Source organism: Trichosurus vulpecula, chromosome 4 (assembly GCF_011100635.1).
Source record: "Trichosurus vulpecula isolate mTriVul1 chromosome 4, mTriVul1.pri, whole genome shotgun sequence".
Classification (NCBI taxonomy): Eukaryota; Metazoa; Chordata; class Mammalia; order Diprotodontia; family Phalangeridae; genus Trichosurus; species Trichosurus vulpecula.
Window position 1 is genome coordinate 432004014 of NC_050576.1, and position 18373 is coordinate 432022386.

The following is an 18373-nucleotide window of genomic DNA, read 5'->3' on the forward strand; positions in this document are numbered from 1 at the left end:
CAAGACCATGCAGAAGGGCTGAGGGGGTATTACCCAGGTTGGAGCCATTGCTGACCTTATGACAGCCCTTTGGGACACTCTGTGCCTATGACCAACCTTCGGCTGTTTATAGCAATGAACAAAACCTTCCTGGAGAAGCTCACAGGGAGCCCCAAGGTGCCCTGGCCTGCCACAGGGAGAGCCCACACCCCTCTCTTAGAGTCACAGGACAAGGGCAGGTGCAGGGTATATCAGACCGGAGGTGCTTTTCTGGGAACTTCCCACAGGCAGCCTGGGGAGGAGAGGGGCCCTGCTGACCACCTTCCTCTGTCTCCCTGGTCATGGCAGTGAAAGTAAAACTGGCTCAAGTCTCCTCCCAGCCTCTCCTCTGTGTCTGCTCCTATGGCCGATCATACTAACGATAAACTCTTGCCAGTCAGGCTTCACCAGCTTCAGCTGGCCTCAATTCATCTGGTGATGGCCTGAGAGTTTCATTTTACACAGGAGGGAAGAGCTTCCCAGCATTTCAATTACTTCTCCAAGGAGCCTTTGGTGGGGGGACGGGGCAGCATCTCTCCCAATCCCTCTGCTGTTCTTCTTCCTCCCTTCGGGCGACCAACAAGGGACCTTAAGGTTACGTCTTCCATGACCCCCGTGCATTTCTTGGTCTCAGACTTTGTACGAGAACTCCATGAGTGCCTTGATGAGGCTGATGCAAAGCCTTCTGGAAAGAGAGATGGATCCCAAGGGCCTCCAGGAGACCTTCCACGTGAGTGTCTTGGAGAGACCCCAGAGCCTTCCCCCATTTACCCAAGAAGCCATCCTCGGTGTGGCCGTGAGCCAGGCATCTTGGCTCGGGGCAAAGGCCTCCAAAGCTCTCGGGCCTTCTGGCTGGGAGGGCAGAACGCTGGAGCATGGGAGGAGCTCACTCTCAGAGTGAGTTTGAGGGCCCTTCACCGCTAAGTGGAGGGGAGAACCTTCCCCTGGGAACTCTGGAGAAGCCCGAGTTTTCCAGGCTTTCAAGGCTTCTCCCTGTGTTCCCACCTCCCTCCCTCCACCAGCTGCTTGTGAAGTGGTTACACTCAGAGAAGGACTGGGAACGAGAGAGAGCGGTCATGCTGAGCCTTCACCTCCTGCAGGTCTACAGGGAGGGCGTCACCATCCTTGTGAGTACGGGAGACGCCCGGGACCTCAGCCTCTGGCTCAGTCCACCGACTCTGTAGAAATGCCCCTCCCGGGCCGCAATGAGGCGGGGGCCAGGACGAGGCCCCATGGCGGGGCTTGTCTCATTGAGAGCGGGCATCAAGCGGGGGCCGCCCCCCCGCCCCCCTCACATTTACTGTGCTTCTTTTAAAGGAGATTTAAAAAACCATTTTTCCAATTAACAAACATTTGTTTTCCCTCTCTTCCCCTCGGCCCCCTCACCCCCACTGAGCAAAAAATGCAAATCAAACCTTGAAAACCAGAAACTTCCCTCCCTGGCCCCGCCCCGCGATGTCTGCCTGCGGACGCACCCCCTCCCCACCACCTCTCCGTCGGGCCTAGATCAGAGTCCGTGTAGTTCTCCTTCCCCTCGCCCGGCTCTGTATCAGCTTCTCCACGTTGTCCTCTTTCCTCCGTACTGTCCCTTTGTAGCACTCTTGGGGTGCGATACTACTGCATGACCCCCACTTGCCGCAGGCTTCGCCATCCTTGGGGAGTCTCCAGGTGTTGGGGTAGTTCACGCTTGCACGGCATGGTTTCAGGTTTGCCAAGTTCTGTGCACATGGACGGGAGCACAGTGGCTTCTCACACAACCCTGGGAGGTAGGGATAATATTACAGCCATTCTGCGGATGAGGGAGCCGAGACAGGCTAAGTGGCTCACCGCGGGGCACATAGTAAGTCTATCTATCTACCTCGGGTCTTCCTGACTTCCTCCTTTACGCCGCCTCGGTCCGTCCTTCTCAGCCCAAGGTCGTTCAGGGAAATAAGCTTTTTAAAAAATGGTTTTTTTCTTTTTGAGTTTGAGCATGGAGTAGTGGATGGCTGGCTGGCCCCGTAATGCGGAAGACTTGGGTGCTAGGGTTTGCTGTAGCCAGTGCTAAACCAGCTCTGAAGAGCTGATTGTTAAATTTTCGGTATGAACATTCGCACCTTGTTGAAACCAGCGAACACTGTTTTGTTGATTGTCTGGACTTACGAAAGGGGTGGATCAAATGTTAGTAATGTGGATTAAGCTCAGAAGAGCCTATGGCCCCTGAAGAGCCCATTAAGTCTTTAACTGCACAGAACTGTACTAGGTTGCAGTTCTAATTTTGACAGCCAATGGCTTGGTGACCGTGGACCAGTTCCTTCAACCCTCAGTGCCCAGGCAGGCCCTAAGACTGTTAATAACAGCTCTGAATTGGTGGAGGGTGTTTCTTCATTGGAAGTCCTCCAGGCCAATGAAGTGGCAGGTTTGGTCTATTAAAAGTCGTTTTCTTATTGCCTTCTATTGTTACGCAACAATCATAATCCCCTTGCCCCAGCAGAACTCTGCCTTGTAACAAAACCCAGAAATCCTTGGACAAAGCCAACAGACAACAACGGATGCATCTTAATGGTGTATGCCACACTCCACACCCCCAGTCCTCACTTTCCTACTGAGAGGAGGAAGAAATGTTTCCTTATTAGTTTTCCAGCACCAGGTTGAACCTGGGAGTGAGTGTAATGAAAGAGAGAAAGAGAGAGAAAGAGAAAGAGAGAGAGAGAGAGAGAGAGAGAGAGAGAGAGAGACAGAGGCAGAGAGAGAGACACAGAGAGACACACACACAGAGGCAGAGAGAGACAGAGAGAGATAGAGACAGAGACAGAGACACACAGGGAGAGACATAGAGACAGAGACAGAGACACACACAGATTCTAATTGGTCCAGCTGTTTGCCCTTGCTTAAAAATAGATACCCTTGAAATCTGGCCAGTTTGGCACTCTGATCGGACTCCTGGCTCCACATACCTGTGACTCCCAAGTAAGGACCCGCCAGTCCACCATTGATGTCATCTGCTGCCTTCTAGACCTCCAGGGTAAGGAGACAAGAAATCAGTGGGTTCTACTTTGCCCAGGTTGGGGTGGGTGGTGAGTGGAAGTTCAGATTGTTAGATGCTGACCCTACCCTTAGAAAGCTTACACTCTTATCGAGGAGAGAAAGCAAAGATACATACAAAGCTAATGGACTTTATTTTTTCACTCCCTTATTTTTCCCCCTCAAGTAATTTTTTAACATTAATTTTAAAAAATCTTGAGTTCCAAATTCTCTCCCTCAAACTCAGATGCTGCTGTGCAGAGCCCTGGGAAGCTGCTGGGGGCTATACTCAGATGTCCCGGACACAGTTCTCTGCCCTTGACGGGTTTGCCCTCCTTTTGTGGGGAACGCTGGGGAGCAGATCTTGCCTTGCTGAGTGTTTTTATTGCGCTTTCTAATTGCAGCCCGGCCTTGGTCCATACAGGACACGGTGACAGAGAAGCTGCTGCTGGACATCAAAGATGAGCTGAAGACGACCAACATGGAGAAGATTTACTCCCTGTCCTCCAAGATCGCCAAGGTGACTAAAGCCAGGGCCTGAGCTCTGTGCGGCGTCTGTCCCCAGGTGGGAGCTGGGCCTGGCCTTCCTCTCTGAGCTTAGGACTGAGCACTTGCTGCTCCCCAGGCAACCCTGTGCGCTGGCGGATAGAGGCAGTGCGGGGCTCCTTGGTCTTCCCAATGGTGTCGCTGTCTCTGTCAGCACTACCAGTAATCCCACTACTACCATTACCACCACCACTGGTACTAATACCAACATTACTATACTACTACTACTAGTCTATTATTAGTACTACTACTGCCACTGCCTCGACCACCACAACCACCACTCCTACCACTACCACTCTCACTACTGTTACCAGTTAGTACTTCTCTAGCCCTTTTGGGTTTGCGGAAGACTGTACCCGTATTCACTCATCTGACCCTCATAACAGCTCGAAAAGGTCGATGCTCTTATTCCTGTTTCCACATGAGTAAACCGAAGCAGATGGAGGTGGGCTTTTCCAGGGGTCACCCATCTGGCAAGTGTCTGAGGCAGGATTCGCACTCGGGCCTTTCTCACTGCAGACTTGTGTTCTATCCACTCAGCCTCTGAGTCGCCATGACAGACCAGGCCCAGAACACTGAGGGGGCAGCCCAGAGGGTCTTCCCTTGCCTTCTCCCTCTGTTCTCTTTAGGGTGTTCCCCTCTGCTCCCCCAGGAGCTTAGTAACCTCCAACCTCAGGGTTGGCTTCTTAGCTTCTCTCTGGGGAGCTTAGGGGCCTCTCAGCTGATGGACTAAAGGGCGTTGCTTGAGATTTCTCCTCTGGTGCTGAGGCTCCAGGGCTGCTCTCTGTTCTCAGCCTGTTTTCCTGTGTGTTTGGGAGGCTCCTGCTTGCGGGTTGGGCATCAGAGACCTAGTGGGGACAGAAGGAAAGAGAAGGGTGAGGAGGCTCCATCGGATTCAGCCATGGGGGTGTGTTAGCTGAGAGGGCCAACGAGGTCACTGGCAGTAGGTAGTGTCCAGACCTGGGGAGCTGCTGGTTCTACTGGCCCCTTCCTTGGTCAGACCTCATCAGGGTTCTGGGCACCACATTTTAGGAGGTACACTGGGAAAACTGGAGGATGTACCTAGGAGGGCCGCTGAGATGATGAAAAGTCTGAGGGCCTAACTGGGATGTTTAACCTGGGAAAGAGAAGGCTCAGGAGAACAGGATGGGGTGGGGGCAGGGAGAGCTGCATAAGCTGGTTGTCTTCAGTTATGTGGAGGGCTGTCACATGGCAGCAGGCCTAGGAGCTATGGGTAAGAGTTGCCAAGAGGTCAATTTAGGCTTGATTCTGGGAAAGACTTCCCTACAATGAGCTCTGTCCCAAAGTGGAATGAGCTGGTTCCCATTCACTGAGGCTGTGCTGTCAGTGAGGATTCTAGGTGACCACTGAGATTCCTTTCAGCCCCAGGATTCTGACCTTCCCCAGTAGGTCTGGGGAGAGTGGGCCCCTCCAGAAGAACCAGAAACCTCTAGACCAGGAGTTCTTGACCTTTCCTTTGTCTCTGGCCCCTTTGGTAACTGGGTAGAGTCTATGGACCAACCCTTGTTAGAAGAAGGTGCTTAAACTCATCAAATAAAATACATAGGACCACAAAGGAGACTAATGATAACGAAAGGCATTAAAAAGCTAACCAGCCCACCCAGGTAAAGAACCTCTGCTCCTGCAGAGGTTGAGGAAGTCTCTGATGGCCTCCGTCTCTCTGTCTCCATTGCCCTGGCTGGGGCTTGGTTTGCTCACAGGTGATTAGCAAGGAAGTTCGATGGGAAGAGCTGGTCATCCTTCTCCAGAGCACCTGTGAGAGCCTGGGGGCCACCAACCTCACCCATGACAAGGCCGCCGTCACGTGGCTGAACACCATCCTCAGGCTCCGGAGCCATGAATTGGAAGACAAGGTAGAGTGGGAGGGGGTCTGGGGACAGCCTCCCCAGCTGGGAGGCCACCACTGATGGCTCTCCTGGAGCATCAGCCTTGCCCAGGGCCATGGTTGCCATCCTTCACAGGTACCAGAGATCTTGAGCACCATCTTGGCACACCTGCCCTTGGTGCTTCATCCAGATGTGCGGCGCCCCCTGGTGGAAGCTGTCCTCCTGCTGGCTCACTCCTACCAGGAGCCGGTCATTACCTCCCTCCTGAGGCAGCCTCTGCCTCTAGACAGGTACGTGGACGTTGACTGGGAGACCCACATCTTAGTCCCGAATCTGGGAATCTTCTTTTGTCTCCCCCCAATAACCAAACATTTTTTATTAGAAACAGCCTTGAGCTTCAATACACATGATCAGACTGAGCAACTAGTCCCACTTAAGTAAACTGATTTCACATCTAACAAGCAGGGTGGCATGTTGGAGAGAGGGCCAGGTGTAAAGTCAGGAAGACCTGGGTTCGAGTTCCATCTCTGACACACTGTGATTGTGTGACCCTGGGTGAATCAGGAAGCCACTCTGTGCCCAAGGGGCTCTCTAAGACAGTCTCAGAGAAGGTGCTGACCTGCTCTGGTGGAGGGAGTTCCCTATTCCAGTGAGACCAGAGCTGTAGTCCAGAAAACCCAAACCCAAATCATGCCCACACATACGTTTAGCCTTTCCCTCAGGAACCCTCAGGATTCTTTGTCTGGTCTCCCTATCTGGTTTGCATGCATGCCATATGAAAGACCATTCACAGATTTGGCTAGAAGGTATCTTAGTGGCCATTGAGACCCACCCCATCCCTGAAGAGGGGAAGAAGTAGGCCCAGGTGGATGAAATGACTTACCCAAAGTCACACCGGGAGTAAGGAGAACAGGGCTCCACCCAATCACAGAAGCTGAGATTTGGAAGGGAGACTTTAGAAGGCTGAGCCTGGCCCTGGACTGGGGGCCATGCACAGGAAGCCCCTGCCCCTGGGGAGGTTCCACCCCAAGACGATCAGGTTGGTTACTTTGTGCCGATTCATTTGATCTCACCTGATATGTATTGAAGACCTATCAGGTGCAGAGCACTCTGCTAGGCACCGGAGGAGACTGACACCTGATTTAGCTAAGATGTGGCTCCTGCCCATTTGGAATCAGGCTGGGGAGGAGTGAGACACCCAGACAACCGTCACACACAGTATCACTCAATGGGCACCTTAGGGAAGGGTGAAGAAAAGGTACAGAGGAGGTTCAGGGGGGGATCAGGGAAGGCTTCACAGAGAAGGCACCATCTGAGCTGGACTGTAGAGGATGGGCAGAAATCTGTCAGGCCAGGAGGAGGAGAGGGGACCTCCTAGGGAGAGGGTGTGAGCTGAGGGAGGGCATAGAGACGGAGAGGAGGGGAACAAGCGTCAATCAAGAGCCTACTATGTGCTGGTGTGTTATCTCATCTGATCCTCACAACCACCCTGAGAGGTTGGGGCTATGATTATCCCCCATTTTACAGTTGAGGAAACTGAGGCAGACAGGTGAAAGGGACTGGCCCAGAGTCACACAGCCAATAAGTGTCTGAAGCTGAATTTGAGCTCAGGTCTTCCTGACTCTAGGCCCTGTGCTCTCTGTCCTGAGGTTCCACCTAGATGGGAGAGCACAGTGTGAGTGATGTGGGATCAAGCTGGTGGAGTGGGGCAGTGTTAGTTGGTGGAAGGCCTTGAATGCCAGGCAGAACTTATCTGGTGAGTGATGGGGAGCTACTGATGTTTCCATTACAGCAACATTACTGAGTTGTGGGAAGCCCTGGCAGAAGACTCTGCCTTTGCTCGGAAGATCCTCCAGGCCCTGATGGCCAGAATCCAGGCCAAGAAAGCTCCCAGGAGCAGCCCAGCCTCCAAGAAGGACATCTGGCGCCTGGCTGCTGTGGACCCTATTACGGTGAGCGAGTGCGGGGCGGGGGGCAGGGCGTGGCTGGGAGCTGCCCAGCTGGGGTGAGGACAGTGTGGGGAGGGAGCCTGGACATGGGGGCACGTTTCTTCGCCAGGCGGTGTGTGCCCTCCACAAGATCACCATGGCGCTGGACAGCGGGGAGAAGCTTCAGGATATCTTTCCAGAGCTGTCCTGCACGGTCCTCCAGGAGCTGAGCAGCAGCACCGGGCCATGGCAGACCTCGCTGACCCCAGACACCTGGGGAGTCATCCGGACTGGAAACCTGCAGAACAAAATCACGCCCCGCAGGTAATGCCAGCTCGCCGAGGTTGTGGGGTAGGCTGCTGGTGTGAGGATGAGGAAAGAGCTGGACCCCCGGTCCCGTTGGTGCAGGCCAAGACCTAAAACCTTTCTGCCCTTTATCAGCCAATCAAAAAGCACTTACTATATGCCGGGTACTGAGGCCATAAAGTGCACAAGCACGAACAAATTGCTGAGAGTGGATTCGAGGTGGCTTTGGCGGGGGGATGGGGCATGAGCTCCGTCTCAGGTAGTGGCATCGAGCTGAGTTTAGAGGAAATGAGGGAGTGCAGATGGCGTGGTGAGGAAAGCCGGCACAAGAGGTGGGTGTCCTGGGTGAAGGTACCACAGACCGGTATAACAAGACCGGTGGAGCCCAGAGGCACCAGGGAGCACTGACTGGAGTGGCCAGTCAGGTGTGGAGGATGGTTTGGTGTGGGGAGAGGCTGGAGGCCTGGAGACCAGCCAGGAGGCCTCTGTAATCACTGAGGATGGTGGACATGGGAGTAGAGAGAAGGGGATGGATTCAAGAGATGTAGCGGTAGGGAAGGCAAGCAGACCTTCGGGGACGGGAGGCTCACCATCTCCCCCATTTGGACAGACTTAGAAGGGGTGCACCTTGGTATGTCTGAAGGCCTATCCTATGGGGACAGCTGGGAGAGGTAGGGAGCCCAGGTAGCGTCGTCTCCATTTTACAGAGAGTAAGATGAAGGCTCAGGGGGTTAGGTGATGTCCCTAAGTCAGACCTTAGAGGCATTTGAGCCCAGCCCCCCTCCTTTTACAGATAGGGAAACTGAGGCTCGCAGATGGTAGAAGTCTTTTGATTCCCAGTCCCAACGTGTGGTTCCCCCTGCATCCCACCAGACCAGGGAGTGGAAACCAATGGGAATCAGATTATGGCTCAATGCAAGGAAATCTTTTTAAACAAACAAACAATGGGAGATGTGCCTGGGAAAGTAGTGAGCTCCCTGTCACTGGATGTATTTCGGAAGGAGCTGATTAAGCAGCTGCAGCAGGGATTGTTGCATTGAGTGAGAGGCTGGACCAGGTGACCTCTCAGGTCCCTTGTCCCTCTAATATTCTGTGGTTCCCATTCTAGTCCTAACTGCATCCTCCTCCTCCTCAATACACCCCAGGGGCTCTCTACTGCCTCCAGGAGCAAGCGTGAACTGCTCTGTTTGGCATTCAAGCCCTTCATAACCCGCCCCCCTCCTCCCTTTTCGTCTTACACCTCGACGCCCACATGTGCTTTTCCATCCAGTGCCCCCAGCCTCCTGGCTGTCCCGTGAGCAAGATGCTCCATCTCTGCTCTGGGCATTTTCTCTGGCTTCACCCAGGTCAGCATTCACTCTTCCTCCTCATCTCTGCCTCCTCCCTTCCCTGGCTTCCTTTGAAGTGCCTCCTCTCCAGACAGCCTCCCCCGCCCCTCCCTCTATTAATCCAGTCCCATTTGTCCAGTCTGTCGCTGGCTTTGTATGCAAGTTCTCTCCCCGCTTAGACCATGAGCTCCTGAGGGCAGGACTGTCTTTGGCCTCTTCCTGCACCCTAGCACTTAGTGGCCTGTTGCAGGCACTTAATAAATGCTCGTTGACAGGATGTCTGGTTCTCTTTTCCAGGCTCACCATCAAAACCCTGCAGGGTGTGCTGAGCCGAGCTGGGAGTGAGGAGATGATGTATAGCCTGGTAGACCAGGGGGTGTGGACCCTCCTGGAGGACCCCAGGACTCACATCGATGGAATGTGTCTCCTGGCCAGGTACCCCGGGGCCACTGTCTGGTCCCTAAGGGGATGAGTATGAGGAAGACAAGTGCGTCCTTAGGGCCTTAGGGGGTCGCATCCAGCTGAAGGCATGCCGGGGACCCAACCACTCCCATCCTGGGGTGCCTTCCCCGCTGTGTAATTTCATGTTGTCTTAAAAAAGCCCTTGTGAAGTGGGATGAGCAGGGAGTAGCCTCCCTAGTGACAGATGAGGAAACTGAGTCTCACGGTTGCTTAAGGGACAGCGAGCGTCAGGTGGGATTTGATTCTGGGTCTTCCTGACTCAGAGCCCAGCACACTGCCCACTGTGTCAGGCAGCACCTCCTGAGGTCCTGGGAATGAGCTGCACAACTTAGAATTACATTAGAGATCACTTGTTAGGCAGAGTCACCCAGCCAATCAACAGCCATGGATTAAGCACCTACTATGTGCCAGGCACTGTTGTAGGAGCTGGAGACACAAGGTAGTTCTTGCCCTCCAGAAGTGCAGATTGTAGTTGGAGGAGACAGCATGAGCACATATGGGTATAGACTGAATAGGTACAAGATAATTGGGAAGTGGGGGGCAGCAGAGCTCAGAAGGAAACTTCTAAGAGGTGTGAATGAAGAGGGAGGGCATTCAGTGAGGCAAATGTCTGGAGGTGGGAAGAAAGACAGTAAGATGGCTACTTTAGCTGCATCACAATGTATGATTAGGCCCCGGCAGGGGTCGCTTCCTGGGACCCAGCTCAAAAGCCAGCACCTGTCCTTAGATTGCTGCTCTGTCCTCCTTGACCTGCCTCCTTCTCCCCCAGAACCATGATCCTGCACATCAGTGCTTATAGCCAGAGGTTTGCGCAGCTGCTCCTCCCAGGCTTGGACTCTGAATTCCTCCCCTGGCGTCTCAGCAGCACAGCCTTCTTCATAGAAGTGAGCACCGGAGCGAGTGGAGGCGGGAACCCTTCTGAGCTGGGCCTGCTGCCTGGAGGCCAGGAACCTCGAACTCCCACCTTCCTCTTCCCTAGTGCTGCCTGCTGGAATTCATGGGCTCTGCCTTTGCGCTGAAAGATGTGGACAGCTCAGGGGAGTGGCCCATAAGTGCCCATAGGGCAGGTCACTGGCTGCTCGTTGGCAGGAGGCATTCTGCTTGTTGCCTGATGGGGGGCGCTGGACATCCCCTGGGCTGTGAGGGCGTGTGGCTTAATTAATTCATTGATGAGTCCCAGGCTGATGTCCCTTTGTTGGCCAGGCATGGGGCTTGTTTCCAACACAGATATACCTTCTTCACCCCTAACAGCCCAATACTCCCCTACCTTCCCTCTGCCTTCCCCCTTCCCAGCTAGTCATTGGCTCCTTGGGCCAGGGGTAGCGGATCCCAGCCCAGGACCCTGTAGTGCCAGCTGCTCACATGCCACTGGGGAAATCCTCCCTTTCCCCTGCCTTGCCCCCGTCCCCCAGGGAGACAGAAAACTGATGGGAGATTGAGATAAAAAATCGCACTTTGGAGACCCCATCTTAAGGCGCTGTGCGGGGTCAGCAAGGGGGAGGAGGCAACCTGGCCAGATTTCTAGGATTGCAGAAAAATGGGCCAATTGATACTCCTTCCTTGAGGTTTATTTTGTACTCGACTTAGTGGGCACAGACACTCAATTGGTCGACAGGCATTGATCAAGCACCTACTGTGTGCCAGGCTCTGGGCTAGGTGCTGCCCACAGTAAGGCTTTAGTCAAGATGATTTTTTAATTACATATTTTTATTCTGACCTTGACAAACACTGATTAAAATGGGCATCTCCCTATACACAAGGATTGTGCCCAGACCTGGCATCTCTCTCCATTACCACCCATTTCCTCCCAGAGGAGAGGTTTTCCCAGAGCGTTGGGGGACTCATTGCTGCTGGTGACCCTGGCTGACCAGCGGCCCCTCTTTTTTGAACCCGTGTCTTTCCTAGCTCATGTGTGACCCAGTTCTCTACAGAAAGAAGATGCTGAAGTCCACAGTTCTAAAGCTGGCCAAGGGGGCCAGCCACGTGCACAGCACCCTGCGCCTGCTGTCCATACGGGCCCTGGGCAACCTGGCCATTGGGGCTCCCAGCAAGGTGAGAAGAGGGAGTGGCTGGGGACCCTCCTCTCTGCGCACTCCACTCCATGGTCTGTCTCCCTGCCCAGGTGAAACACTACCGGAAGCTTCTGCTAAAGAAGTTCCTGTGCTCGCTCAGTGACCCCCTCAGCACCCAGGTGATCTCAGAGACCATGGTGGCACTGACCAAGGTGCTGGGGCTGATGGCTGAGGAAGACTTGGGCTCCTCCTTCGAGGTCATCTCCATGCAGTGCAGGGCTTTCTTCGATGATGTGAGTCAGTGCCCCTGGGTGGGGAGGGCCTCAGAAGGCACCCAGCCCATTCCCATAAACCCCTACTTTACAGATGGGGAAACTGAGAGGCCAGATGGTGAGCTAACTTTCCCAGGTCACACAAATTGGAAAGAGCAGGGCTCCATTTACTACCTAGTATGCAGCTTCTTTCCAGGCTGGGGCCTGGTGCAGGACCTCTCTCACTCAGCTTTTCCACTAAAATCAGTGTGCATTTATTGAGTCCCTTAGAGGACCTGGGCAAGACTAAATGGGACTGTGTGCATGCCCTCCAGACAGGGGCCCAAAGTCGAAGAAGTTCCCAGAGTGGAAAGGGGCCGTGGAGAATGGGGGAGGGGTATTAGCTGGTAAAAATTTAGGACATTTCCTGCATAGCACACAGTGTGGAGCCAGGAAAGGGTGGGGTGTGCCCGGTGGTGCTGAGCTGTCCAGCGTGGATGGGTCCAGTATTGGCTGTGGGAAGAGAAGGGTGTGAGATGGTGCCACAATGGAAGGCTAGAGCCACATCGCTGGGGGCACCAAAGGCCCCACAGTTCCCTGGCCCATGACTTAGAGCCTGGACCTCAGTCAGTGAACCTCAGTGAAGAATTTGGCAGAGTCTGAAGATGGGGGACATAGCCCAGGCCTTAGTGAAGGCACGAGGAGCGGATGGGTATCTCCCCACCTAAGAGATAGGGGCTGGAGGAGACCCCAGGGTCAAGATGGTGCTGTCCCTTTTCCTATGGGGCTTGCAGTGTAACAAAGCAGCTTAAGATTCATTCAAACAAGCAACAGAACTGGCTAATCCCCTGTGGCCAAGGCTGGTGACAAAGAGGTAAAAAGAAGACATTCCCTGACCCAAGGAGCTTACACTCTCCTAGGGAGGAACATGCAGATAAGTGCAATATGAGGAAGGATGTGATGGGGGCAAAGGGGGGAATCGAGGAGGGCTGCTTGGAAGAGGTGGCCCTGAGATGAGCCTTAAAGGGTCAGGAGGAGCCTCAGTCAAGGCCTGAAACACAGAGGGGGAAGCTTGGGGCCCTCTTGCTTAGGAGGCCATTTTGTCTGGAACATAGAGAAGATGGAGGGCAGCCATGGGCAACAAGGTGGGTAGAGTAGGTAGGAGCATTTTGCATTAACTTGCCCATGTGTGGCAGAATGTAAACTTGAGAGCAGGGATGGTTCTGTTTCTGCCATGGTCTCCCCTGAACCTCACCTGGGTGTGGCCCCTAGGAGGTGCTTATGAAGGAAGTGCTTGTGGATTGGATCAGTTCAGTCCTCAGCAAGTCCCTGTGTGTTTGTGGGGTTTCAGGCTTTGTCCGGCTCTCTTGGTTGCAGGAGAATGAGATGCTTCGCTTGCAGGCCATCATCCTGTTTGGGAAGCTCGCCATCTGGGTAGGGAAGAAGAGGGACTTCTTCACCATGGAGGTCAGGAAGAGCTGGATCCCCCTGATTCTCCATCTGCAGGACCCCTGCCCAGAAGTGGCCAAGGTGAGCCGCTCCCCCGCCTGCCTCCAGGGCTCTGATGGACAGAGCATGAGAAGAAAGTTGGCCCATTGGTGTGCTGGCTTACTGTCCAGTGCTGTCCAGCTGGCATGAACCAAGTGGCCCTTCCTGTAGAGCTGGGTGGATGAAGGGGTGCAACTCGGTGGCCCCTGAGCCATGAGCCTGTGGTCTGGGCACAGATGAGGCGCTTAATGAATGTGGATTGATTGACTGATGGACCACCATGTTCTGATTACCTGTAAAAGGAGGGTCTAGATTAGACCCTCCCTGAAGTTCCTTCCTTAAAACGTCCTGCAGGCTCCAAGATGATCAGAAGAATCCATTTATGGGTTTAACATGTTTATATTAAATAAATATTTCATATTATTATAGTGTACATTAATAGGAAGATCAAAACAATATGAATGCAATATTATTAATTATATTAAGAATACAGATACAGCACTAATGGAATATTGTATTATTATAATGCTATTGCATTTATGTACATAATTAATGCACAATAATCAATTTATTAGATATAAATACATTATGGAGCAAATATACATTAATTTATTGTGTATTTAAACATTTATGTTAATAAACTCCAGAGAGAGTCAGGAAGACCCCTGGTTTCAAGCCCTTCTGACATATCCTGATTGTGTGACCCTGGCCCAGTCATTTCATCTCTGAACTCTCTAAGACAAGGAGGTGCTGCTTGCACTGGTAAAGGGAGCTTCTTCTCCTAGAAGTTTCCTTCACTGATTAAATTGAGGTTTGGACTAAAAAGTACATCCCCTTTCCAAGTCCCACATAAAAAAACCCAACCAAACAACCCAAACCAAGGCCTAACAAACATGGTTAAGGTGTGGCATGTCCATCATTCTGGATTTGGTGCTTTTGCCCTGTAATCTCTGGGGCAGACCCTCGCCTCTCCCCCACATGTTCCCCTCCTGTCCTCCATGGCTGTGGGGTCAATGCTCTAGGGTGTTGCTGGCCCACCTTCTGCATTCTCATTTCATCAACCAGCAGCTTCCAATCTTCTATGATGACATAGGACACAGTTTGAAATGACCTCATGTAATGAGGTCAGAGTTTTCTTTGGAATGATTTTGGGATGCCAGAATCCTCTTCTCATGGCTCCTCTTGGTGTGGAGGGGCCTGGTTCTCGAAGATGGTGGTGTGTCCTTGTGCCAGTCATTTGGGCCCCTCTAATCTTCCCATCTCCCTGTCTTTAGGAGGGAGAGGTTTATAACCTTTTCTTTGTGTTGGAGCTTATGGACATTTTCTCAGTATAATTTTTAAATGTGTAATATGAAATACACAGGGTTATTGAGGAAGTCAATTATGTTGAAATTAAGTGATAAAAAATATTTTTAAAAAATTTCCCAGACCCTGGGTTAAGACTCTTGTAGAGTCTTGGTCTCCTTCATGATTCCTTGCCTTAAACCATGTGGCGGCGGTGAGCAGAGTTTAATGGTAACTCTAGCCCCATGCCTTCTTGGAGTCTGACAGCTTTGTGCCCAGAGACATCGTGCCACAGGGCAGCTTCAGCTCCGCCTTCCCTGCCCACCCCAGCCAACATGGCCGGGACTAAAATGTGCCAGCTCTGATTGGATGTTTCCCTCTTCCAGGCTTGTGAAACCACCATTTGCTTGTGCATTCCCTTCTGGGGCTGGAGGAGACTACAAATGACCTTAGAGAAGTTTGTCAACCAAGGCACTGACCTGAGCCTCTTCCAGATGGAAATGTGCAGTTACCTGGTAAGTGGAATTCTCAGATGGGTCAAAGAGGAGTTAGTGGTTAATGGTTCCAGATTGGCCTGACAGGAAATCTCTAGTGGAGAGCCCAAGGGATCTATGCTTGCCCCTGTGCTTTTTTTTTTAAACACATTTATCAACTTGGATGAAGGATTAAAAATTTAGAGATGATGTTAAGCTGGGAGAAGAGCTCAAACTCTTGGTGACAAAGTCTGAATCCAAAAAGACCCTAAAACTCTAATCAACTGAATGACCAACCATGATTTCCGAGGACCAATAATGAAGCATGCTGCTCCACTCCTGACAAAGAGGTGATGGGCCCAGGGAAAGAGCTGATGGTGTGTGAAATATACTGCTTTTAAACTTTCTTTATTTTTCCTGAGTTTTTTGTTTATGTTTTCTTTCACAATATGACTATTATGGATATGTTTTGCATGACTACACATGTATAAGCTATATTGAACTTCTTGCCTTCTCAGTGGGGGGGGGTGGAGTGGGGAGGAAGGGAGAGAATTTGGAACTCAAAGTTTTAAAAACAAATGTTAAAAATTGAGGAAAAAGAAATACTAAATAAAAAGACAAACAAAAAAGCAATTAAAAACACACAAAAAAGCAAAGAGGTGATGGCATTGAGCTTTCCCTTCCCTGGGCTAAGCCTCCCTGGGTTATTCACTTGGCCTGAGTCTCCATCCCTGCTCAGCTAATCTAAGTGACTTGACCAGGACATGAGCCTTCTCTCTTATTGTCACCATCTTTGTGGGGCAGGGTTTGAAAGAAGGCCTTGTTTCCTTCTTGTGGTTCAGTCAGCCTGGCTCCTTCCTCTACCAGTGCAGGCCAAAGGCCCTCTGCAGCTTACAAGGGGGTCCTTGCAGGCTGCTATGGCCTCCCAGGGCCTGCTCTGGAGCCTCTCTGGTTGTAAGCCTGCCTCCCTGGAAAGACTCCAAATGCAGGACTCAAACCCTTGGCACCTTCAAGGTAGAACCGAATATGTTGGAGCCTGGGGTTGGCTGACCCAGCCTCTAGGACCTCAGGCTGCAAGGTGCAGAGTCCAGCCTCAGAGGCTGCCTGGCTAGTGCTTCCCTTCTTGGGACATCTGCTGGAGAGGCTGAGGGAGGATGCCTTCTTCAGGGAAGGATTGCGACCAGAACTTTGTCAAGTACAGGGGCTCAGGGCATTCCAGGTCTCTCATTCGAACAACTGGACTTTGTCCTTTACTTCATCTAGGCCAGGAAAGACCCTGCCCTCTTGGACACTTTTTGTGCAGAAGCCATTGGCTACTATGACAGCGAGTGGGCCAAGATTAAGGCGGCTGCCTGCACATTTACAGGTGAGTTGGTGGGTGGCCCAACAACTCCCATTTGTTGAGCCATGTGTGAAGCCCCTTCCATTGGGCAACACTGTAGCTGTCACCCTTCTCATTTTCAGAGGGGAAAACTGAGACTCAAGACAGTGGCTTGCTCAGGGTCCCGCAGCTAGAGAGTGCCCATGTCCTACCTGACCTGAGGCTCAGCCCCCTTTCCTTCCACTGACACTGCTGCGTCTCTAAGGGCCCTCAGTTTCCCTCAAGGACTAACTCGGGAGCCCTCTTCTCACGGGAAGCCTCCCCTGACTGCTCCAAAGCTGGAGCCCATAGTGGGCACATCTCATGCTGGCTCTGGCCAGATGCTCTTGGTAGATGACTTGCCCTCCAGCCTGGGTCACCGTGGAGGGCTGGCTTGGGATCAGGAGGACCTGGCTTCTTGACCAGCCTCCAGCACCTTCTGTGTGACTCTGGGCAGACCCGGTCAAGGTGCTTCACTTCTTGGCCTAAGAATGTCACCCAACTCTCAAGGTGGAAGCTGTCCTAGAAGCACCAGTCCTTGGGATGATGGTGATGCTGCCAGGCTGGGTAGGGTGTGGAGAGCTCTAGGAAATACAGGAAACTTCCTCTGTTGTCACTGCAGGGTACGTTCTGGAGCAGGTGGTTCCCCAGAACCTGGGGGAGATGGACTTGGAGCGGCTGCATCAATGTAAGTCATGGGGCCGCTGACCTCCAGTCCCTGGGGTGGGCTTGTTGGTACTTCAGCACCAAGGTCAAGACACTGCCCTCCCTGCCCCTCCTGCTCATCCTATGAAGCTCCTTGGAGGTCTGGGGAAGGTCTAGAGGGGTGGGCAGGTGGAGTTAGGTAACGTCTCCAACTTACCTCTGTGGGGGAGTGGGGCAAAGGCTCCTGTTAGGGGACTCTGTCCGTTCTGATCTGAAAGCTTGGAATGCTCCCCACCCCCACCTGTAGCCTTCCTCCTGCCAGGCCCCAGGGGCTGTCACAGAGACTTCAGCTGTCCCTGGTTCCTGAGATTTCCGCAGCCAGCGACTTTCCAACAGGTTCTCAAGGGGCCCAGAGAGCTCCCTGTGAAGTGTTTGCTGCTCTTGGACACAGAGGCGGCTCTGTGTAGACACCCCCAGAAAGGCTGCTCTGGGACACAGAGGCAGCTCTGGTGTAGACACCCCCAGAAAGGCTGCTCTGGGACACAGAGGAGGCTCTGGTGTAGACACCCCCAGAAAGGCTGCTCTGGGACACAGAGGAGGCTCTGGTGTAGACACCCCCAGAAAGGCTGCTCTGGGACACAGGGGCGGCTCTGGTGTAGACACCCCCAGAAAGGCTGCTCTGGGACACAGAGGAGGCTCTGGTGTAGACACCCCCAGAAAGGCTGCTCTGGGACACAGAGGCGGCTCTGGTGTAGACACCTCCAGAAAGGCTGCTCTGGGACACAGAGGAGGCTCTGGTGTAGACACCCCCAGAAAGGCTGCTCTGGGACACAGAGGCAGCTCTGGTGTAGACACCCCCAGGAAAGTAACCTGTCAGACAAACCAGAGCAAGTTGCATTTCTTCTGTTTTCTGTCTTTCCACATCTGGTGGGATCTTGTTTTCTTTCTTTTCTTCTTTTACTCCTCCTCTCAGTTAACAAACATTTTTTTCTCTTCCTTACACAGTCCCTCCTATTGATGAAAGTAAAATAAAACAAAGCCTTTGGCCCAAAGATGCCCAGTTAGGCCAGAGGAAGGTGTGCCTTGGCAGTGAAGGAAGAAGAGTCTCCTCCCGAGTCCTGAATCCATGTGTCTGCCCTTTCCTTGCCTCTCTCCTCCCCTTTCCCCCTGCTCAGGAGCTGGGAGGCTCCAGCCAGGCCCTGGGCCAGGTGCTGAGAGGTTTCTGGCTGCAAGTTCCCACAGCTCACAGATATCTCCCTCTCTTATTCACTCTCAGGTCTCCAAGCGCTACAGATGGACTCTGAGCCCATTGTCCAGAGTGCTGCGAAGGAGACCATTTCTCTTCTCCGGGGCAGGGAGCTAGAGAAGAGTGGGAACATGCCTGCGAGCCTAGTGGAGATGCCTGTTCCCTTAGAGTCATAG

At 52.7% G+C, this 18373-nt stretch overlaps 1 protein-coding gene across 1 annotated transcript in view; it reads left to right on the top strand.

Annotated features, from left to right (window-relative positions):
- MROH2A (maestro heat like repeat family member 2A) overlaps positions 1 to 18373 on the top strand; it is an 84077-nt gene extending 65704 nt beyond the window's left edge. The window contains exons 33-51 of the mRNA XM_036755840.1: positions 653 to 748; positions 1041 to 1145; positions 2899 to 3045; positions 3446 to 3541; positions 5289 to 5441; positions 5550 to 5704; positions 7207 to 7366; positions 7473 to 7666; positions 8757 to 8821; positions 8919 to 8994; positions 9274 to 9411; positions 10208 to 10322; positions 11344 to 11490; positions 11561 to 11743; positions 13079 to 13231; positions 14860 to 14988; positions 16210 to 16312; positions 16929 to 16994; positions 18228 to 18373. Of these exons, the coding sequence (XP_036611735.1) occupies positions 653 to 748; positions 1041 to 1145; positions 2899 to 3045; positions 3446 to 3541; positions 5289 to 5441; positions 5550 to 5704; positions 7207 to 7366; positions 7473 to 7666; positions 8757 to 8821; positions 8919 to 8994; positions 9274 to 9411; positions 10208 to 10322; positions 11344 to 11490; positions 11561 to 11743; positions 13079 to 13231; positions 14860 to 14988; positions 16210 to 16312; positions 16929 to 16994; positions 18228 to 18373 (2427 nt within the window). The remainder of the gene's footprint in view (positions 1 to 652; positions 749 to 1040; positions 1146 to 2898; positions 3046 to 3445; positions 3542 to 5288; positions 5442 to 5549; positions 5705 to 7206; positions 7367 to 7472; positions 7667 to 8756; positions 8822 to 8918; positions 8995 to 9273; positions 9412 to 10207; positions 10323 to 11343; positions 11491 to 11560; positions 11744 to 13078; positions 13232 to 14859; positions 14989 to 16209; positions 16313 to 16928; positions 16995 to 18227) is intronic.